The 23,869-nt window shown below is 50.2% G+C and overlaps 1 protein-coding gene across 3 annotated transcripts in view; it reads left to right on the top strand.

Annotated features, from left to right (window-relative positions):
- The window catches only part of TASOR (transcription activation suppressor), a 364,408-nt gene that overhangs the window by 157,620 nt on the left and 182,919 nt on the right, over positions 1 to 23,869 (top strand). For all 3 annotated transcript variants that reach the window (XM_063940846.1, XM_063940845.1, XM_063940847.1), the window contains exon 14: positions 11,912 to 12,550. In XM_063940846.1, coding sequence (XP_063796916.1) covers positions 11,912 to 12,550 — 639 coding nt within the window. The remainder of the gene's footprint in view (positions 1 to 11,911; positions 12,551 to 23,869) is intronic.

The raw sequence follows: 23,869 nt of genomic DNA, 5'->3' as shown, positions 1-23,869 counted from the left end.
CAGCGCCATGGGACTTGAATCTGGTTTTAGATTTCTTACAGTCTTCATATTTTGAACCCTTACAACAAGTGGATATTAAGTTTCTCACTTGGAAAAATTTTTTCTTCTAGCCTTAGCTTCGGCAAGGCGTGTTTCAGATTTGGGTGCCTTGTCATGCAAGCCACCGTATTTGGTGTTTCATGATGACAGAGCGGAACTTCGGATGAATCCCGCTTTCTTACCAAAGGTAGTGTCATCTTTTCACATCAATCAACCAATAGTTGTTCCTGTGTTGACAGCACATTCTGGAACTTTGGATGTGGTACGCGCATTACGCGTTTATGTATCCCAAACGCCTACAGTTCGTAAGACGGATACGTTGTTTGTTCTCTATGATGCTGCCAAGATAGGTTGGCCAGCGCCTAAACAGACCTTATCCCGATGGATAAACTGACCATACGTCAGGCTTACCTTCAGGCTAGGTTACAGCCGCCTACATCGGTAACAGCTCATTCCACACGTTCTGTGGGAACTTCATGGGCAGCTGGTCGTGGAGCTTCTACGACGCAGCTTTGCCGTGCGGCTACATGGTCTTCAGTGCACACGTTTGTGCGCTTTTACAAGTTTGATACTTTTGCGGCATCAGCATCTAGCTTTGGCCGCCTAGTGTTACAGGTGCCAAACAGCTCTCCCGCCCACGGGGGAAGCTTTGGTACGTGCCAAGAGTACTCCAGTGACCCCTAGTGGATGAAAAAGAAAATAGGATTTTGATACTTACCAGGTAAATCCTTTTCTTTGAATCCATAGGGGGCACTGGACGCCCACCCAGAGCAGTTTTACCTGGTTTGGGGTAAGTTCAGAGGATCTTATGGTAACACACTCTCACCGACTGGTTCAAATGATGACGTGCTGGTTATGGTGTCAACTGTTTAGTTGTCAGTAACGTTATGTGTCAACTTCGTTGTTGTCCGTTATGTTATATGTAATACTCTATTGTCAACCTCTCTATAGTTCCTGTTCGGCTCCGTAAAAAACACTGAGGTACTCGGGGATATGGAGGGGTGGAGTGTTCTAAATTTAAATATTCAGTGCCCTGTTTCCTACGGAAGCCGTCCATATCCCAAGAGTACTCCAGTGCCCCCTATGGATTCAAAGAAAAGGATTTACCTGGTAAGTACCAAAATCCTATTTTCTCTAACGTCCTCAGTGGATGCTGGGGACTCTGTAAGGACCATGGGGAATAGCGGCTCCGCAGGAGACTGGGCACATCTAAAGAAAGCTTTAGGACTATCTGGTGTGCACTGGCTCCTCCCCCTATGACCCTCCTCCAAGCCTCAGTTAGATCTCTGTGCCCGAACGAGAAGGGTGCACACTAGGGGCTCTCCTGAGCTTCTTAGTGAAAGTTTTAGATTAGGTTTTTTATTTTCAGTGAGACCTGCTGGCAACAGGCTCACTGCATCGAGGGACTAAGGGGAGAAGAAGCGAACTCACCTGCGTGCAGAGTGGATTGGGCTTCTTAGGCTACTGGACATTAGCTCCAGAGGGACGATCACAGGCCCAGCTTGGATGGGTCCCAGAGCCGCGCCGCCGGCCCCCTTACAGAGCCAGAAGGCAGAAGAGGTCCGGAAAATCGGCGGCAGAAGACGTCCTGTCTTCAACAAGGTAGCGCACAGCACTGCAGCTGTGCGCCATTGCTCTCAGCACACTTCACACTTCGGTCACTGAGGGTGCAGGGCGCTGGGGGGGGGCGCCCTGAGACGCAATAATAAACACCTTGGATGGCAAAAAATGCATCACATATAGCTCCTGGGCTATATGGATGCATTTAACCCCTGCCAGAATCCATAAAAAAAGCAGGAGAAAAGTCAGCGAAAAGGGGGCGGAGCCTATCTCCTCAGCACACTGGCGCCATTTTCCCTCACAGCTCCTTTGGAGGGAAGCTCCCTGTCTCTCCCCTGCAGTCACTACACTACAGAAAGAGTTAAAAAAAGAGAGGGGGGCACTAATTAGGCGCAGTATTAACTATACAGCAGCTATAAGGGGAAAAACACTTATATAAGGTTATCCCTGTATATATATAGCGCTCTGGTGTGTGCTGGCAAACTCTCCCTCTGTCTCCCCAAAGGGCTAGTGGGGTCCTGTCCTCTATCAGAGCATTCCCTGTGTGTGTGCTGTATGTCGGTACTTTTGTGTCGACATGTATGAGGAGAAAAATGATGTGGAGACGGAGCAGATTGCCTGTAATAGTGATGTCACCCCCTAGGGGGTCGACACCTGAGTGGATGAACTGTTGGATGGAATTACGTGACAGTGTCAGCTCTGTATAAAAGACAGTGGTTGACATGAGACAGCCGGCTACTCAGCTTGTGCCTGTCCAGACGTCTCATAGGCCGTCAGGGGCTCTAAAGCGCCCGTTACCTCAGATGGCAGATATAGACGCCGACACGGATACTGACTCCAGTGTCGACGGTGAAGAGACGAATGTGACTTCCAGTAGGGCCACACGTTACACGATTGAGGCAATGAAAAATGTTTTACACATTTCTGATACTACGAGTACCACCAAAAAAGGGGTATTATGTTCGGTGAGGAAAAACTACCTGTAGTTTTCCTGAATCTGAGAAATTAAATGAGGTGTGTGATGATGCGTGGGTTTCCCCCGATAACAACGGATAATTTCTAAAATGTTATTGGCATTATATCCTTTCCCGCCAGAGGTTAGGGTGCGTTGGGAAACACCCCCTAGGGGGGATAAAGCGCTCACACGCTTGTAAGGGCTCTACCTTCGCCTGAGATGGCCGCCCTTAAGGATCCTGCTGATAGAAAGCAGGAGGGTATCCTAAAAGGTATTTACACACATACTGGTGTTATACTGCGACCAGCAATCGCCTCAGCCTGGATGTGCAGTGCTGGGTTGGCGTGGTCGGATTCCCTGACTGAAAATATTGATACCCTAGATAGGGACAGTATATTTTTGCCTATAGAGCATTTAAAAGATGCATTTTTATATATGCGTGATGCACAGCGGAATATTTGCCGACTGGCATCAAGTCTAAGCGCGTTGTCCATTTCTACCAGTAGAGGGTTACGGACACGTCAGTGGTCAGGTGATGCGTATTCCAAACGGCATTTGGAAGTATTGCTTTATTAAGGGAGGAGTTATTTGGGGTCGGTCTTTCAGACCTGGTGGCCACGGCAACAGCTGGGAATTCCACGTTTGTACCCCAGGTCGCCTCTCAACATGAGAAGACGCCGTATTATCAGGCGCAGTCTTTTCGTGGACAAGCGGGCAAAAGGTTCCTCATTTCTGCCCCGTGACAGAGGGAGAGGAAAACGGCTGCAGAAATCAGCCAGTTCCCAGGAACAGAAACCCTCTCCCGCCTCTGCCAAGCCCTCAGTATACGCTGGGGCTTTACAAGCAGAATCAGGCACGGTGGGGGGCCCGTCTCAATGAATTTCAGCGCGCAGTGGGCTCACTCGCAAGTAGACCCCTGGATCCTTCAGGTGATATCTCAGGGGTACAAATTAGAATTCGAGACGTCTCCCCCTCGCCGTTTCCTAAAGTCGGCTTTACCGATGTCTCCTTCTGACAGGGAGACAGTTTTGGAAGCCATTCACAAGCTGTATTCCCAGCAGGTGATAATCAAGATACCCCTCCTGCAACAGGGAACGGGGTATTATTCCACACTGTTGTGGTACCGAAGCCGGACGGCTCGGTGAGACCGATTCTAAATCTAAAATCTTTGAACACTTACGTACAGAGGTTCAAATTCAAGATTGAGTCACTCAGAGCAGTGATTGCGAACCTGGAAGAAGGGGACTACATGATGTCTCGGGACATCAAGGATGCTTACCTTCATGTCAAAATTTACCCTTCTCACCAAGGGTACCTCAGGTTTATGGTACAGAACTGTCACTATCAGTTCAGACGCTGCCGTATGGATGGTACACGGCACCCCGGGTCTTTACCAAGGTAATGGCCGAAATGATGATATTCCTTCGAAGGAAGTGAATTTTAGTTATCCCTTCCTTGGACAATTCCCTGATAAGGGTAAGATCCAGGGAACAGTTGGAGGTCGGTGTAGCACTATCTCAGGTAGTGTTGCGGCAGCACGATTGGATTCTCAATATTCCAAAATCGCACCTGGTTCCGACGACGTGTCTTCTGTTCCTAGGGATGATCCTGGACACAGTCCAGAAAAAGGCTTTTCTCCCGGAGGAGAAAGCCAGGAAGTTATCCGAGCTAGTCAGGAACCTCCTAAAACCGAGCCAAGTCTCAGTGCATCAATGCACAAGGGTTCTGGGTAAAATGGTGGCTTCCTACGAAGCAATCCCATTCGGCAGATTCCACGCAAGACCTTTCCAGTGGGACCTGCTGGACAAATGGTCCGGATCGCATCTTCAGATGCATCAGCGGATAACCCTGTCACCAAGGACAAGGGTGTCCCTCCTGTGGTGGTTGCAGAGTGCTCATCTTCTAGAGGGCCGCAGATTAGGCATTCAGGACTGGGTCCTGGTGACCACGGATGCCAGCCTGCGAGGCTGGGGAGCAGTCACACAGGGAAGGAATATCCAGGGCTTATGGTCAAGCCTGGAGACATCACTTCACATAAATATCCTGAAGCTAAGGGACATTTACAATGCTCTAAGCTTAGCAAGACCTCTGCTTCAAGGTCAGCCGGTGTTGATCCAGTCGGACAACATCACGGCAGTCACCCACGTAAACAGACAGGGTGGCACAAGAAGCAGGAGGGCAATGGCAGAAGCTGCAAGGATTCTTCGCTGGGCGGAAAATCATGTGATAGCACTGTCAGCAGTATTCATTCCGGGAGTGGACAACTGGGAAGCAGACTTCCTCAGCACGACCTCCACCCGGGAGAGTGGGGACTTCACCCAGAAGTCTTCCACATGATTAAAAACTCGACAGGTATTGCGCCAGGTCCAGGGACCCTCAGGCAATAAGCTGTAGACGCTCTGGTAACACCGTGGGTGTACCAGTCAGGGTATGTGTTCCCTCCTCTGCCTCTCATACCCAAGGTACTGAGATTGATAAGATGGAGAGGAGTAAGCACTATATTCGTGGTTCCGGATTGGCCAAGAAGGACTTGGTAACCGGAACTTCAAGAGATGCTCACGGAGGATCCGTGGCCTCTACCTCTAAGAAGGGACCTGCTCCAGCAAGGACCCTGTCTGTTCCAAGTCTTACCGTGGCTGCGTTTGACGGCATGGCGGTTGAACGCCGGATCCTGAAGGAAAAAAGGCATTCCGGATGAAGTCATCCCTATCCTGATCAAAGCCAGGAAGGATGTAACCGCAAAAACATTATCACCGCAATTGGCGAAAATATGTTGCGTGGTGCGAGGCCAGTAAGGCCCGACGGAGGAAATTCCACTGGGTCGATTCCTACATTTCCTGCAAACAGGAGTGTCTATGGGCCTGAAATTGGGGTCCATTAAGGTTCAAATTTCGGCCCTGTCAATTTTCTTCCAAAAAAGAACTAGCTTCAGTCCCTGAAGTTCAGACGTTTGTAAAAGGGGTACTGCATATACAGCCTCCTTTTGTGCCTCCAGTGGCACTTTGGGATCTCAATGTAGTTTTGGGTTCCAAAAGTCACATTGGTTTGAACCACTTAAATCTGTGGAGTTAAAATATCTCACATGGAAAGTGGTCATGCTGTTGGCCCTGGCCTGGGCCAGGCGCGTGTCAGAATTGGCGGCTTTATCCTGAAAAAGCCCTTATCTGATTTTCCATTCGGACAGGGCGGAATTGAGGACTCGTCCTCAGTTTCTCCCCAAGGTGGTTTCAGCGTCTCACCTGAACCAACCTATTGGTGGTGCCTGCGGCTACTAGGGACTTGGAGGCCTCCAAGTTGCTAGACGTTGTCAGTGCCCTGAAAATATGTTTCCAGGATGGCTGGAGTCAGGAAATCTGACTCGCTGTTTATCCTGTGTGCACCCAACAAGCTGGGTGCTCCTGCTTCTAAGCAGACTATTGCTCGTTGGATTTGTAGTACAATTCAGCTTGCACATTCTGTGGCAGGCCTGCCACAGCCAAAAATCTGTAAATGCCCACTCCACAAGGAAGGTGGGCTCATCTTGGGCGGCTGCCCGAGGGGTCTCGGCTTTACAACTTTGCAGAGCAGCTACTTGGTCAGGAGCAAATACGTTTGTAAAATTCTACAAAATTGATATCCTGGCTGAGGAGGACCTGGAGTTCTCTCATTTGGTGCTGCAGAGTCATCCGCACTCTCCCGCCCGTTTGGGAGCTTTGGTATAATCCCCATGGTCCTTACGGAGTCCCTAGCATCCACTTAGGACGTTAGAGAAAATAAGAATTTACTTACCGATAATTCTATTTCTCATAGTCCGTAGTGGATGCTGGGCGCCCATCCCAAGTGCGGATTGTCTGCAATACTTGTACATAGTTATTGTTACAAAAATCGGGTTATTATTGTTGTGAGCCATCTTTCAGAGGCTCCTCTGTTATCATGCTGTTAACTGGGTTCAGATCACAGGTTATACGGTGTGATTGGTGTGGCTGGTATGAGTCTTACCCGGGATTCAAAATCCTTCCTTATTGTGTACGCTCGTCCGGGCACAGTATCCTAACTGAGGCTTGGAGGAGGGTCATAGGGGGAGGAGCCAGTGCACACCAGATAGTCCTAAAGCTTTCTTTAGATGTGCCCAGTCTCCTGCGGAGCCGCTATTCCCCATGGTCCTTACGGAGTCCCCAGCATCCACTACGGACTATGAGAAATAGAATTATCGGTAAGTAAATTCTTATTATCTCTCCTTTATCTCTGCTGGTGCTGACTACACTGTGCAGGGGTTTGGGTCAGAGGTATTGTGCTGCTGCCAATTGTACTGTGTTACCTGATACTGCAAGTTATATCATGTCTGCTTCTGAGGGTAACGGTTCTGGGGATGAACACACTGCCGGTGTTGCTGAAGCCACAGATCCCTATGAGGAGAATATAGCAGCTGTGGGCTCTGGTTCTGGGTGCTCCTTGCCCCCCAGTGGGACTGTGGCAACGGAGGTACATAATGACCCACCGTGGGCCGCTTTTTCCACGCTTCTACATACGCTAGTTAATAAACGAACACCCCCTATGGGACCCCCTATGCCGGTACAACCTGCAGCTAACCCGCCGTGGGCTGACTATTTATCTGCTCAATTGAAGAAGTTGAACCAGTCCCTGACTACTAAAAAGTCTGACCATCGCTCGCCTAAGCCCAAGGGGTCCTCTAAGCGAGCATTTGTCTCCTCACAATTCACTGCTGTCACTGACACCTCGTCTGATGAAGACTGCACTTACACTCACCCCACAGGTTCTGACTCAGATACTGCTGATTGGGAGGGTAGTTCACATGTGGATGTTCCTGATCTTTTGGAGGCTATTAAGTTAATTCTACAGATTACGGATGATCCCGAGCCATCCGTCCCTCCTAAGAAACCAGATAGGTTCAAGCGTCAGAAGGTGGTTAAGCAAGTTTTACCTCACTGACCACCTAGTGTATATACGTCAGGAACCCTGGGAAAACCCGGGTACGAAGTTTGTGCCTCAAAAGAAGATGCTGGCTCGCTATCCCCTCGCACCAGAGCTGTCTAAGAATTGGGAAACGCCTCCTCCAGTAGACTCACATGTGGCTAGGATGGTGGTTTCCTCAGCTCTACCTGTCACTGCCGTCACATCTCTAAAAGAGCCTACGGATAAACATGTGGAGGGTTGTCTGAAAGCGATTTACACCCTCACGAGTGCTGCACAAAGGCCCACTATTGCAGCAACATGGGCTGCAGAGGCTATTGAAGCATGGGCCTTAGAGTTGGAAGCTGAAATCTCCTCTGACCATGCTAGACAATGCTGGTCATATATTGTCACAGCTTCTCGCTATATTAAAGAGGCGGCTTCTGATGCCGGTATCCTAGCAGCCAAAGTCTCTACTATGTCAGTCCTGGCTCGCCGGATATTGTGGCTGAGATCCTGGTCTGTGGATCTGGATTCTAGAAAAATCCTGGAGGTACTCCCTTTCAAGGGAGATATTCTGTTTGGGGAGGACTTAAATAAGATAGTGGCTGACTTGGCTACTGCCTGTCTGCCAAGTACCGCTCCTTCTGTGTCAAAGGCTAAAGGTACTTCCTGTCGCCCCTTTCGTCCTTCAGTTAAAGCAAAAGGTCAGGCGTACAACAAGCAGGCGCACACTTCCAAACCTGGTAAGCCAAAGCCCAAAAGAGCCTGGGCGGCCCGTCAACCAGCTTCCAAGGCCGATGAGCCTGCCGCATGACGGGGCGGGCCTCCCCCTGGGGGATCCCAGGGTGGGGGGCTGGCTTCTAGGGTATACCCAGGAATGGTTGAAGACCACTTCAGATTCCTGGGTACGGGAAGTCGTCACTCGAGGTTACGCCACAGCCTTCAAAAACCGACCCCTTCATCGATTTTGCCAGACAAAGGCAAACACTCTGCATTCGGTGGTACAGACCCTCCTGGATACAGGAGTCGTAGTACAGGTGCCTCTTGCGCAGAGGGGCCAGGGGTACTATTCTCTGCTGTTTCTAGTCCCGAAACCGAATGGGTCCTCCCGGACCATTCTCAACCTCAAGGCATTGAACAGGTTTGTGAAGGTTTCCAAGTTCCGTATGGAAACCCTTCGCTCTATAGTTCTGGCCTTGGAACCTGGGGACTACATGGTCTCCCTGGACATACAGGATGCTTACCTGCATATTCCTATAGCAGCGTCACATCAGCAATACCTGAGGTTTGCTATTGGCAACCTCCATTACCAGTTTTGGGCGTTACCTTTTGGTTTAACAACGGCTCCGCGAGTTTTCACCAAAGTCATGGCGGTGATGACGGTGGTACTCCGCCGTCAAGGGGTCAGGATACTGCCGTATCTGGACGACTTGTTAATCCTGGCAAATTCCCCAGAACTTCTTCTCCTACGTCATCTAGATATGACGGTCCGGTTTCTACAAGCCCACGGGTGGCTCATAAACTGGAAGAAATCCTCCCTGATCCCTGCTCAGAGCATGGTGCATCTGGGAGCGCTATTGGACACTCACAACCAGAGGTTGGTCTTGTGTCAGGAGAAAGTCCTGAAGCTTCAGGACAGGATTCGTTGCTTCCTTTCTCGTCCGCAAGTGTCGATACAGGTGCTGGGCCTCATGGTATCAGCATTCGACATGGTGGAGTATGCTCAATTCCATTCTCGCCCCCTCCAGAGGTTGATTCTAGCCAAGTGGGACGGCCTGCCTCACCGGATCAGGTCTCAAGGATCTCATTGACTCCGGAGGTCCGTCTGTTGCTGCTCTGGTGGCTCCGGGACCAACAATTGTGCAGGGGCCGTCCCTTCTGGATATCCCACTGTGTCCTGTTGACGATAGATGCCAGTCTAAGAGGTTGGGGCGCGGTACTGGAGCAACACTCCCTTCAGGGTCGGTGGACCAAGGAGGAGTCCCTCCTCTCAATCAACATTCTGGAATTGCGGGCGGTTTTCAATGCATTGAACCTGGCCCAGCATTTAATTCAGAACCGTCCTGTTCAAGTGCAGTCGGACAATGCCACCAGTGGCTTACATAAATCATCAAGGCGGCACTCGAAGCTGTCTGGCAATGAGGGAAATCTCACGGATTCTACATTGGGTGGAACGCCATCTACCGGCTATACCGGCAATCTAAATTCCGGGAGTCCTGAATTGGGAAGCGGACTTTCTCAGTTGCCAGGACGTACATGCCGGCGAGTGGGGCCTCCATCCAGACGTGTTTCAACTCCTAGTGGAAAAGTGGGGTCTTCCAGACGTAGATCTGATGGCGTCTCGACACAATCACAAGGTTCCGGTCTTCGGAGCAAGGACAAGGGATCCTCAAGCAGCATTCGTGGATGCGCTGGCGGTGCCGTGGAGGTTTTGGCTGCCGTATGTGTTCCCTCCGGTGTCGCTCCTGCCCAGGGTAATTCGGAAGTTCAAGCAAGAAAAAGGAATTCTGCTTCTCGTAGCTCCAGCGTGGCCCAGACGGCACTGGTTCTCAGACCTGCAAAGCCTATCATCGGAGCGTCCAATTCTACTTCCACAACGCACCAGACCTCCTCGTTCAGGGCCCCTGTGTCCACCAGGACCTAGCCCGGCTGTCTTTTATTGCGACCTTACCTGATGTGCATACCTTTACTCAGCGTGTGTTGTGTATCCAACCTCCCTATGTCCCACCTGTGGCTCCTTGGGACTTGTTGGTGGTTTTGGAGGCGTTACAAGAGTCTTCGTTTGAACCTCTTGGTTCAGCTGATCTTAAGTGGCTTTCCCTTAAGGTGGTGTTTCTGCTGGCTATTGCTTCAGCTAGAAGAGTGTCGGATTTGGGTGCCTTGCCCTGTAGTTCCCCATATCTGATATTTCACCGTGACCGGGCGGTTCTTAGGACTCGTCCCGGATATTTACCTAAGGTGGTTTCCTCGTTCCACCTTAACCAGGAGATTGAGGTTCCGGCACTTGTTTCTTCTGATATGTCTCCCAAAGAGAGGTCTTTGGATGTGACACGGGCTCTCCGTATCTAAGTGAAGAGAACTGCTTCCATTAGGAAATCTGATTCTCTTTTTGTACTGTTTGGATTTCACAAACGGGGTTGGCCTGCTCACAAGCAAACTTTGGCCAGATGGATTAGAATGGTGATTGCAACATGCTTATGTGAGGGCTGGTCTGTCGGATCCTGCTCACATTACGGCATATTCTACTCGGTCTGTTGGACCTTCTTGGGACGCCCGTCGTGGTGCAACCCTTGAAAAATTGTGCAAGGCGGCTACGTGGTCCTCAGTGAACATGTTAATAAGGTTCTATGCCTTCGATACTGACGCTTCCCAGGATGCTTCCTTTGGACGCCGGGTTCTTGTGCCCGCTACATTGCGTCCCCTCCCATAAGGAACTGCTTTAGGACATCCCCAATGTCTATCCTTGTGGAGCCCAGTGTACCCCGCAGCAAAAAACGAGATTTATGGTAAGAACTTACCGTTTGTTAAAACTCTTTCTGCGAGGTACACTGGGCTCCACAAGGCGCCCACCCTGACGCACTTAGCTTCTTTGGGTTGGTATGGCATTAGCCGCTGACACTTCTCCTGTCGTGAGAGTGTGGTGTATGTGGCTACTAACCGTTGTCGTCTCTCTTCCTGCTACTGCATTGGGCTGGTTAACTAAAAACTGAACTCCTGTGCAGGGAGGCGGGGTTATAGAGGAGGCGGCGCTGTGCATTCTGGGAACAGTCAAAGCTTTGAGCCTGTTGGTGCCTCGGATCAAGTTCCTACTCTACACCCCAGTGGAGCCCAGTGTACCTCGCAGAAAGAGATTTAGCAAAGGTAAGTTCTTACCATAAATCTCGTTTTCTACCAGGTCGGTGAGTGCTGCCTACTCTGCACCAGACCTCGGTGGAACATCTTTGCATACTGTTACAAAGTTTTCTAGTATCACTTTTCCTACAGGTGCACCCTTTTGTATGTAAGGTTTTACAGTCTTCTGTTTGTGTGCTCTCACCCATAGGAAGTGCTGTAGTATCTCCATAATTGATGCTAGAGAAAAAGAACATTTACCATTATTGAATAAGAAAACAGGTCAACAAGATCATCACCAGAGCGCAATGGGTGGGCAGTGTCCACCTCACCCAAGGGGACTAAGGGAAAAGTAATTTAGAATAAGTACAAAAATCCAATTTCGTTCTTCCTTTCATGCCATTGTAGTTCCCCTGTCTTGTACTGTCTATGTAACTGAAGGTAATCTGGCTTGGTGATGTAGAGGGTTGGAGGAGCTCAGGCTTATTTTAACAGAGTAATGTCAATTCCCAAGTCTCATTTTCTGTATTAGTTTTAGTATATAATGGAGTTATTATTGGAGCAATGCCTAATTACTTTTTTTGTTTTGACTTAAATAACATTCTAATCTGTTTTAATTATTTTGTTTTCCAGTCAAGCCTGATTTCGTGACAGATGACCATGAAATTGTGCCCGATTTTCCGACTTTTATTGCATCTCTGCATAATGCTCTTCTTAAGTGCCAGAAGGACACCTCTGACAACTTCAACATTGTTGTGGAGAAACACCTTCGCATATATTTGAAAAGACGATCAGAAGGGAGTAATAAGCGTAAAGATTTTGTAATCCGAGATTATGAACAGAGGTTGGATTCGAGAAAAAGCCTTTATGCAGCTCCAAAAGATCGCAGCCGGATACACGCAAGTGTAAACAGCTATATACATGGGTCGGAAGCGTATGTGCTGCTAGTGGAGAGAGCAAAGGAACTGATCTTGGAACACCGAAGAGTCCAGCAGTTCAGCCCAGTGTCGGACTATGAACCTATAGAGGATGATCATGAAGTTCCAACATCCATGAACAAAGAAACTGCTCGTGAAAGAGTATCTGAAAGTACAGATTATGATACGGACAAACTAAATGGCCTAATCAACTTAATTTACATTATGAAAAATAATGCTTCTAATAATACAGAAATCGATGATTCTTCATATAGTGGGCTGAAAAGAAAACTTGAAAGTAGTCCTGAAGCAGAGTGGAAACATCCTAAACGTGAAGACTACACGAAGTGTCCCAGTAAGTTTTTAGTCACCTTTTTTTCCCCCTCATATTAATGTTACCAAATTGTGTGTGTTAGATACGTGTAGTAGAGGCTTTGGGCCTGATTCAGAGGCGCCCATAATGTTTTGGAAGCTCCTACGGCACATGCATTACCCTGAGTGTACACCCAAAGGCCCAGTTGTATATGGGACAGCTAGTATAAACTCAAGGGGAATGTATGGAAGGTGGCCTAAAGGAAACACGAAAAAAATATCAATCTCTCCAAATAGCCCACCTTGGCGCGCTGGGTCCCGTGCCCTTTTTGCCAAAAATCTGTCCGTTAGACTGATTAATTTGATATGTAACACTTTTGTGTATGTGTGTGTATATGTATGTATGTATGTGCGTATATGTGTGTGTGCGAGTGTGTATGTATATGCTTATGTGTGTGTATAATATATATATATATATGTGTGTATGTATGTATGTATGTATGTATGTATGTATATATATATATATATATATATATATATATATATATATATATATATATTTCTCTAACGTCCTAAGTGGATGCTGGGGACTCCGTCAGGACCATGGGGAATAGCGGCTCCGCAGGAGACAGGGCACAAAAATAAAGCTTTAGGATTAGGTGGTGTGTACTGGCTCCTCCCCCTATGACCCTCCTCCAAGCCTCAGTTAGGTTTTTGTGCCCGTCCGAGCAGGGTGCAATCTAGGTGGCTCTCCTAAAGAGCTGCTTAGAAAAAGTTTTTAGGTTTTTTATTTTCAGTGAGTCCTGCTGGCAACAGGCTCACTGCATCGAGGGACTTAGGGGAGAGAATTTCAACTCACTTGCGTGCAGGATGGATTGGATTCTTAGGCTACTGGACACCATTAGCTCCAGAGGGAGTCGGAACACAGGTCTCACCCTGGGGTTCGTCCCGGAGCCGCGCCGCAGACCCCCCTTACAGATGCTGAAGATTGAAGGTCCGGAAACAGGCGGCAGAAGGCTCTTCAGTCTTCATGAAGGTAGCGCACAGCACTGCAGCTGTGCGCCATTGTTGTCACACACTTCACACCAAGCGGTCACGGAGGGTGCAGGGCGCTGCTGGGGGCGCCCTGGGCAGCAATATTTAATACCTTTATGGCAAAAGAATACATCACATATAGCCATTGAGGCTATATGTATGTATTTAACCCATGCCAGATATCTAAAACTCCGGGAGAAAAGCCCGCCGAAATAGGGGGCGGGGCTTATTCTCCTCCGCACACAGCGCCATTTTCCTGCTCAGCTCCGCTGTGAGGAAGGCTCCCAGGACTCTCCCCTGCACTGCACTACAGAAACAGGGTAAAACAGAGAGGGGGGGCATTTTTTGGCGATATTTTGATATATTTAAGCTGCTATAAGGAACAACACTTATATAAGGTTGTTCCCATATATATTATAGCGCTTGGGTGTGTGCTGGCAAACTCTCCCTCTGTCTCCCCAAAGGGCTAGTGGGGTCCTGTCTTCGATAAGAGCATTCCCTGTGTGTCTGCTGTGTGTCGGTACGTGTGTGTCGACATGTATGAGGACGATGTTGGTGTGGAGGCAGAGCAATTGCCGATAATGGTGATGTCACCCCCCAGGGAGTCGACACCGGAATGGATGGCTTTGTTTATGGAATTACGTGATAATGTCAGCACATTACAAAAATCAGTTGACGACATGAGACGGCCGGCAAACCAGTTAGTACCTGCCCAGGCGTCTCAGACACCGTCAGGGGATGTAAAGCGCCCTTTACCTCAGTCGGTCGACACAGACCCAGACACAGACACTGAATCTAGTGTCGACGGTGATGAAACAAACGTATTTTCAAGTAGGGCCACACGTTATATGATCACGGCAATGAAGGAGGCTTTGCATATCTCTGATACTGCAAGTACCACAAAAAGGGGTATTATGTGGGGTGAAAAAACTACCTGTAGTTTCTCCTTCATCCACTAGGGGCCACTGGAGCGTAGTTACAATGGGGAATAGTAGGCAGTAATTGGGAGCTGGCACTTTAAACAAAATTCTAACCCTGTGGCTAGCTCCTCCCCTACTATCTCCCCTCCAAGCCAGTCTTAGTTTAGTGCCCAAGGGAGCTGGTTCACTTGGGTTTAGCTGAAGAAATTTTTATTTTTTCTTTATTATTTTATTTTTTCACTTACACACACAGACTGGCAGCTCTGCCACTGCCAGTCTGCACCGTGGGAGCTGCCGGCGGGGTCCCATCGCAGCTGCGTGCGGCTAGGGATGGGCCCCGGCTGAGGGAGACACTGAGCTCTCCTGAGTTGGCGGACACCGCTGCGTGCGGCGCGTGTCGCGGCCACTCCATCCAGCAGAAGATTCCGGCAGCACGGCAGCGGTGAGTATCTGCGGCCGGACACCGCTGCGTGCGGCGTGTGTCGGGGCCACCCCCCACCACTGAAAGGTGAGTGTGTGCATACCCCCCACCCAGACATGGGTTGAAGGGGTGACAAGGGGTTTTTGCTGAATTAATTTTATATTGAGCCCTTCTATAGACTAGAGGGTTAGTGCTCCTTCTCTAGCTATAACTAGACTGTCAGTGACTACAAGTGACTTAGCACCCTGACAACCACCCACTCACCCCCCCCCCCCCCCCCCCCTCCCCTCGGATTATTATTATTTTTATTCAATTTTATTTAAAAAAAAAAAAAGAAAGAGCGCTGTGCCGCGCTCACATCCGCCCGACCGCCAGCCGCCCGCTCTCCTCACTGCTCGGATCCCTGGCAGCGCGGCTCACAGAGCCGCTACAGGGATCCGACATAGGCGCGCATTGCCACATTGCAGTTTTAAATTTGGCGCCGTCAAGGAGGGGGGCGGGGCTTAATCCCGCTCTGGGCGCCCGGAAGTACAGCGCGCCGGGGACCCGTTCTTCAGCAGCGCGGGACGGAGGCCACGCGACACGGCAAGAGAGTTACAGTGGGGAAGGGGGGGCACTCGGGGGCACTGCAAGGTACAGGTTTTGTTTATTGCAGCCTGTCACTGCACACAGTATCGTGCAGGACAGATAGGCTGCTGTGGCTACGTTCTTCCCTGCTACCCTCCCCTCCCTCCCATTCTGCCTATAGCTGTTTCCTGTGGGGGAAGGGTATCAAGTTTAGGTGCTGCCATGGCCACTAAAGGCTCCAAGGCAGCTCAAAAGCAGGGTCAGGTTTTAAGTGAGGAATCACAACAATCAGCCCAGACCACCTCGGAACCCCAGAGCGCCCCGACATGGACGACACAACTCAGAGGTGATGTCCCTGCTGACTGGGGAACTTAAAGCCTCTCGGAAAGATAGAGAGGCGGCCCAGTTCCGACAGCTTGTCCCGGTACCGGTGCCAGAACCTGCATGGGCAGTCTCATTGGCAAAATCAGTGGAAGGACTTTCCAGGGCTGTAATACCTTCCCAAGCCCCGTCCTTTAGTCCCCCCCAACAGGCTGCAAAAAAGAGATTGCTAGCCTCGGTGTTACAGGACTTTGACGATGATATGCCTCAATTAGATGAGGCGGAGGTAGATGTACAGGATATACAGGATGTGGATATCCAGGATACTGTGGACGATCAGGTATATGGGGACTCTGAACCAGTAGCACAGGGTATAGAGGCTCTTATTACTGCTATTCGCTCAGTGTTACAGGTGGAGGAGACGGAAGACACCTTACGCCCTTCAAGGTTTGGCACAGACCAATACCTGCCGGTGACTTTTCCAGTTTCGGAGGAGCTGGATGCGCTCATAACGACAGCCTGGAAGCATCCAGACGCAAGATTTCAGGTATCAAGAAAAATGTTGTCTTCCTATCCTTTTCCCGCAGATAGCAGAACGCGCTATGAGAACTCTCCGATCGTGGATCCTTCGGTGTCTCATCTGTCCAAAAAGACGGTCCTGCCTGTTCCGGGGGCAACTTCACTTAAGGAGGCGCCAGATAGGAAGTTGGAGTCTACCTTAAAGAATATTTACTCTGCGGCAGGGGTTTTGCAGCGCCCGGCACAGGTAGGTTGTTGGGTCAACAAGGCGATCGAAGCTTGGGCGGAACAATTGTCCTCTGGAATTCGTGACGAATTACCGGCGGATCAATTGATAGACCTGGCGGAGCACATCCGTGAATCAGCCCTTTATCTTTGCGAAGCGTCCAAGGACATAGGTGTTCTTGGAGCTAGAATTTCCGCTTTAACAATTGCGGCCCGCAGAACGTTATGGCTCCGAAATTGGCAGGCGGATACGGAATCCAAAAGGGCGGCAGAGGCGTTACCCTTTACGGGTGAGTTTCTGTTTGGTAAGGATCTGGATGCCTGGATCTCTACGGCTACGGGGGGTAAGTCGGCTTATCTTCCTTCTACTGCTCCAGCCGCTCGCAGACCATATAGGGGTCCCTCTTTTCGATTCTTTCGTGCCCCTTCCAGGTTTCGAGGACGGGCCAGGGGTGGAGCTTCTACCTTCCGTGGCCATAGAGGTAGAGGCGGTGGCAGGGGTAGAGGTTCCGCAGCCTCAACCCAGTCAGACGTTAAGTCTTCTGGCACTGCCACCGCATGACGGGCCTCCCTCCCACCTGGGAGATCACAGGGTGGGAGCTCGTTTGTGGGATTTCAGGGAGGTCTGGATACAGTCCTGCCCAGATGCTTGGGTCCGGGATCTCATCACTTGCGGTTACAAGCTCGTTTTTCGGGAACAACCACCCCAGCGGTTCTTTACCACGGGTTTGCCAGTTTCCGACAACCGGGGAGTTGCCTTACAAACCGCGGTCCAGAAGCTTCTGTCTGCAAGGGTAGTGATCCCGGTTCCCTCGCATCATTGAAAACAGGGCTATTACTCAAGCCTGTTTCTAGTACCGAAGCCGGACGGCTCAGTCAGACCAATCCTGAACTTGAAGGACCTCAATCCGTATTTGAAGGTGTTCAAGTTCAAGATGGAGTCTCTCCAGTCTGTTATTGCGGGGTTGGAAAAGGACGAGTTTCTGGCATCCTTAGACATCAAGGACGCATACTTACATGTTCCCATTTGGCCTCCTCACCAGGCTTTTCTCCGGTTCGCAATACAGGACACTCATTTACAGTTCCAGGCCCTTCCTTTCGGTCTCTCTTCTGCCCCCAGAGTGTTCACAAAGATCATGGCGGTCATGATGGCCCTACTTCGGAAGCAGGGTGTGACAATTGTCCCCTATCTGGACGATCTACTAATAAAAGCAAACACAGCAGAACGGTTACTTCAGAATATCCAGATGACACAGGACTTTCTGATCCGACACGGGTGGGTCCTGAATTTCCCGAAGTCTCACTTATGCCCCGCACAACGGCTGTTGTTTCTGGGAATGATTCTCGACACGAGGGTTTTCCTTCCGCGGGACAAGATACTTTCTCTGCAGACACTGGTAAGACTGGTCCTTCAGCACCGTCGGGTGTCGGTATATCTGTGCATTCGCCTGCTGGGAAAGATGGTAGCGGCGTTCGAGGCTCTTCCGTACGGTCGCTTCCACTCTCGACCGTTTCAGCTATGTCTTCTAAATCAATGGTCAGGATCTCATCTGTTCCTTCATCAGCGGGTGACGCTATCTCCAAAAGCACAGTCATCGCTGCTCTGGTGGCTCCAGTCGATCCATCTGTTGGAAGGAAGACTGTTCGGCATATGGGATTGGACTCTCCTCACCACGGACGCCAGTATGCGAGGCTGGGGAGCAGTGACCCTGGGACATCAGTTTCAGGGGCGCTGGTCAATCCACGAATCCGCTCTCCACATAAACATCCTCGAACTAAGGGCGGTGTACAACGCCCTGCTGCAGGCACATCACCTCCTGCAAGGTCGAGCGGTCAGAGTTCAGTCCGACAACGCCACGACGGTAGCATACATCAACCGTCAGGGCGGCACTCGCAGCCGAGCAGCGATGAGGGAAGTCACCAACATCCTTCTCTGGGCGGAGAAGTATGCTCTGTCCTTCTCGGCAATATTCATCCCGGGAGTGGACAATTGGGAAGCCGACTATCTAAGTCGGCAGGACATGCACCCGGGAGAATGGTCGCTACATCCCCAGGTGTTTGGGCAACTGGTCCGACGGTGGGGAAGACCACAGATCGACCTCATGGCGTCCCGCCTGAACCATCAGTTGCCTCTTTACTACTCTCGGACGAGGGACCCGGCGGCGGCGGGCGTGGATGCTCTAACGGCTCCTTGGAATTTCCAATTCGTTTACCTCTTTCCTCCGTTTCCGCTGTTGCCAAAGGTTCTACAACGCATCAAGAGAGAAGACGCTCTGGTTCTCCTAGTAGCTCCAGATTGGCCGCGCAGGGTTTGGTACTCCGCTCTACATCAGTTGTCGGTGGCCGAGCCTTGGACCCTACCACTACGAGACGACCTTCTACAACAGGGCCCCTTTTGTTATCCAGACTTACGCAGGCTACGTTTGACGGCGTGGCTGTTGAGAAAGCCATCTTGACAAGGAAGGGGATTCCTCGTACAGTTATACCTACTATGCTTCGGGCTAGAAAGTCGGTTACATCTTCTCACTACTACCGCATTTGGAAGGCTTATGTAGCATGGTGTGAAAGTCGACAGTATTCTCCTTCCGTGTATAGCTTAGCCCGTCTTCTCCGTTTTTTGCAGGCGGGTTTTTCAGCAGGCCTAAGACTAGGCTCACTAAAGGTGCAGGTCTCTGCTCTTTCGGTTTACTTCCAGAAACGGTTAGCCTTGCTGCCTGAGGTTCAGACCTTCTTTCAAGGGATTCTTCGAATACAGCCTCCCTTCCGTCCTCCGACAGCACCATGGGACCTCAGTCTGGTCCTGTCCTTTCTGCAGTCTTCAATGTTTGAGCCCCTGGAATCAGTAGAGATAAAATATCTCACCTGGAAGGTGGTTCTGCTCCTGGCACTGGCTTCAGCTAGACGGGTGTCGGAACTGGGGGCTCTCTCTTGCAGGTCTCCTTACCTGGTGTTTCATGCGGATAGGGCCGAGCTTCGTACTCGTATGTCCTTTCTACCAAAAGTGGTGTCTGATTTTCACATCAATCAGCCGATTGTTGTACCGGCCCTCTCAGGGGACTCTCCAGATGTGAGATCATTGGACGTGGTAAGAGCGCTCAAGATCTATGTGGATAGGACTTCGACTATTCGGAAGTCTGATTCCCTATTTGTGCTGTACGACGCTGCCCGCCGTGGTTGGCCGGCATCTAAGCAGACCTTGTCTCGATGGATTCGACTGACCATCAGACAAGCTTATTTGGCGGCTTCTCGGGAACCTCCATCTTCTATTTCAGCACACTCCACACGCTCTGTGGGACCTTCTTGGGCGGCTGCCCGGGGGGTCTCTATGACTACTTTATGTCGGGCGGCTACTTGGTCCGGCCGTCATACTTTTGTCAGATTCTACAAGTTTGACACTTTTGCGGCCTCTGCATCTCACTTTGGCCGAGCGGTTTTACAGGACTCTCAGCGCTCTCCCACCCGTTCTGGGAGCTCTGGGACGTCCCCATTGTAACTACGCTCCAGTGGCCCCTAGTGGATGAAGGAGAAATCAGGATTTTGGTACTTACCGATAAATCCCTTTCTCCGATTCCACAGGGGCCACTGGACGCCCGCCCAGCGCTGTTCTTCCTTGTTGTTTTTTGTTTAACGGTCTGCGGTTCAATTGATGACCGTTGGTTGAGTTCAGGTTAACCTGTTTATGATTATTAGGTTCGATTCCAGGGTTAGTTTGGATTATCCTGGTTCAGTAGACGTCAATAACCTCCTCTACCTTTATAGGTTTCTCTATTACAGCTCTCCTTGGGCACAGTTTTACGTAGACTGGCTTGGAGGGGAGATAGTAGGGGAGGAGCTAGCCACAGGGTTAGAATTTTGTTTAAAGTGCCAGCTCCCAATTACTGCCTACTATTCCCATTGTAACTACGCTCCAGTGGCCCCTGTGGAATCGGAGAAAGGGATTTATCGGTAAGTACCAAAATCCTGATTTTTCCTGAATCAGAGGAATTAAATGATGTATGTGATGAAGCGTGGGTTAACCCAGATAGAAAAGTGCTAATTTCAAAAAAGTTATTAGCATTATACCCTTTCCCGCCAGAGGTTAGGGCGCGCTGGGAAACACCCCCTAGGGTGGATAAGGCGCTCACACGCTTATCAAAACAAGTGGCGTTACCGTCTCCTGATACGGTCGCCCTCAGGGATCCAGCTGATAGGAGACTGGAAACTACCCTAAAAAGTATATACACACATACTGGTGTTATACTGCGACCAGCCATCGCCTCAGCCTGGATGTGCAGTGTTGGGGTCGTCTGGTTGGATTCCCTGACTGAAAATATTGATACCCTGGATAGGGACAGTATTTTATTGACTATAGAGCAATTAAAGGATGCTTTCCTTTATATGCGAGATGCTCAGAGAGATATTTGCACTCTGGCATCGAGAGTAAATGCGATGTCCATATCTGCCAGAAGGAGTTTATGGACGCGACAGTGGTCAGGTGATGCGGATTCCAAACGACATATGGAAGTATTGCCGTATAAAGGGGAGGAATTATTTGGCGTCGGTCTATCGGATCTGGTGGCCACGGCAACTGCCGGAAAATCCACCTTTTTACCTCAGACCCCCTCCCAACAGAAAAAGACACCGTCTTTTCAGCCGCAGTCCTTTCGGTCCTATAAGAACAAGCGGACAAAAGGACAGTCATATCTGCCTCGGGGCAGAGGAAGGGGTAAGAGAGGGCAGCAAGCAGCCCCTGCCCAGGAACAGAAGCCCTCTCAGGGTTCTGCAAAGCCCTCAGCATGACGCTGGGGCCTTACAAGCGGACTCAGGAGCGGTGGGGGGTCGACTCAAGAATTTCAGCGCACAGTGGGCTTGCTCACAGGTGGACCCCTGGATCCTGCAGGTAGTATCTCAGGGTTACAGGTTGGAATTCGAGAAGTCTCCCCCTCGCAGGTTCCTAAAGTCTGCTTTGCCAACGTCTCCCTCAGACAGGGCGACGGTATTGGAAGCCATTCACAAGCTGTTTTCTCAGCAGGTGATAGTCAAGGTACCCCTCCTACAACAGGGAAAGGGGTATTACTCCACGCTATTTGTGGTACCGAAGCCGGACGGCTCGGTAAGACCTATTCTAAATCTGAAATCTTTGAACCTGTACATACAAAAATTCAAGTTCAAGATGGAGTCACTCAGAGCAGTGATAGCGAATCTGGAAGAAGGGGACTTTATGGTGTCCCTGGACATAAAGGATGCTTACCTGCATGTCCCAATTTGCCCTTCACATCAAGGGTACCTCAGGTTCGTGGTGCAAAACTGTCATTATCAGTTTCAGACGCTGCCGTTTGGATTGTCCACGGCACCTCGGGTCTTTACCAAGGTAATGGCCGAAATGATGATTCTTCTGCGAAGAAGAGGCGTATTAATTATCCCTTACTTGGACGATCTCCTGATAAGGGCAAGGTCCAGAGAACAGCTGGAGGACGGAGTAGCACTAACCCGACTAGTGCTGCAACAACACGGGTGGATTCTAAATTTTCCAAAATCTCAGTTGACCCCGACGACACGTCTGCTGTTCCTGGGAATGATTCTGGACACGGTTCAGAAAAAGGTGTTTCTTCCGGAGGAGAAAGCCAGGGAGTTATCCGAACTTGTCAGGAACCTCCTAAAACCAGGGAAAGTGTCTGTGCATCAATGCACAAGAGTCCTGGGAAAGATGGTGGCTTCTTACGAAGCGATTCCATTCGGCAGATTCCACGCATGAACTTTTCAGTGGGATCTGCTGGACAAATGGTCCGGATCACATCTGCAGATGCATCAGCGGATAACCTTATCGCCACGGACAAGGGTGTCTCTTCTGTTGTGGTTGCAGAGTGCTCATCTGTTAGAGGGCCGCAGATTCGGCATACAGGACTGGGTCCTGGTGACCACGGATGCCAGTCTGAGAGGCTGGGGAGCGGTCACACAGGGAAGAAACTTCCAGGGAGTATGGTCAAGCCTGGAGATGTCTCTTCACATAAATATACTGGAGCTAAGAGCGATTTACAATGCTCTAAGTCTGGCAAAACCCCTGCTTCAGGGTCAGCCGGTGTTGATCCAGTCGGACAACATCACGGCAGTCGCCCACGTAAACAGACAGGGCGGCACAAGAAGCAGGACAGCAATGGCAGAAGCTGCAAGGATTCTTCGCTGGGCGGAAGATCTTGTGATAGCACTGTCAGCAGTATTCATTCCGGGAGTGGACAACTGGGAAGCAGACTTCCTCAGCAGACACGATCTACACCCGGGAGAGTGGGGACTTCATCCAGAAGTCTTCCACATGATTGTGAACCGTTGGGAAAAACCAATGGTGGATATGATGGCGTCCCGCCTCAACAAAAAACTGGACAGGTATTGCGCCAGGTCAAGAGACCCTCGGGCAATAGCTGTGGACGCTCTGGTAACACCGTGGGTGTTCCAGTCAGTGTATGTGTTCCCTCCTCTGCCTCTCATACCAAAAGTACTGAGAATTATACGGCAAAAGGGAGTAAGAACGATACTAGTGGCTCCGGATTGGCCAAGAAGAACTTGGTACCCGGAACTTCAAGAGATGCTCACGGAGGATCCGTGGCCTCTACCTCTAAGACGGGACCTGCTTCAGCAGGGACCGTGTCTATTCCAAGACTTACCGCGGCTGCGTTTGACGGCATGGCGGTTGAACGCCGAATTCTAAGGGAAAAAGGCATTCCGGAAGAGGTCATTCCTACACTGGTAAAAGCCAGGAAGGAGGTGACTGCACAACATTATCACCGCATTTGGAGAAAATATGTTGCGTGGTGTGAGGCCAGGAAGGCCCCCACGGAGGAATTTCAACTGGGTCGATTCCTACATTTCCTGCAAACAGGATTGTCTATGGGCCTCAAATTGGGGTCCATTAAGGTTCAAATTTCGGCCCTGTCGATTTTCTTCCAGAAAGAATTGGCTTCAGTTCCTGAAGTCCAGACTTTTGTAAAAGGAGTACTACATATACAGCCCCCGGTTGTGCCCCAGTGGCACCGTGGGATCTTAATGTAGTCTTGGATTTTCTCAAATCCCATTGGTTTGAGCCGCTCAAATCGGTGGAGTTGAAGTATCTTACATGGAAAGTAACCATGCTACTGGCCCTGGCTTCAGCCAGGAGAGTATCAGAATTGGCGGCTTTATCATATAAGAGCCCATATCTGATTTTCCATACGGACAGGGCAGAACTGCGGACGCGTCCTCATTTTCTGCCTAAGGTGGTGTCGGCGTTTCACCTGAACCAGCCTATTGTGGTGCCTGCGGCTACTAACGATTTGGAGGATTCCAAGTTGTTGGACGTGGTCCGGGCATTGAAAATATATATTTCAAGAACGGCGGGAGTCAG

Source organism: Pseudophryne corroboree, chromosome 9 (genome assembly GCF_028390025.1).
Source record: "Pseudophryne corroboree isolate aPseCor3 chromosome 9, aPseCor3.hap2, whole genome shotgun sequence".
Taxonomy (NCBI): Eukaryota; Metazoa; Chordata; class Amphibia; order Anura; family Myobatrachidae; genus Pseudophryne; species Pseudophryne corroboree.
This window is presented reverse-complemented; position numbering and strand designations above follow the sequence as displayed.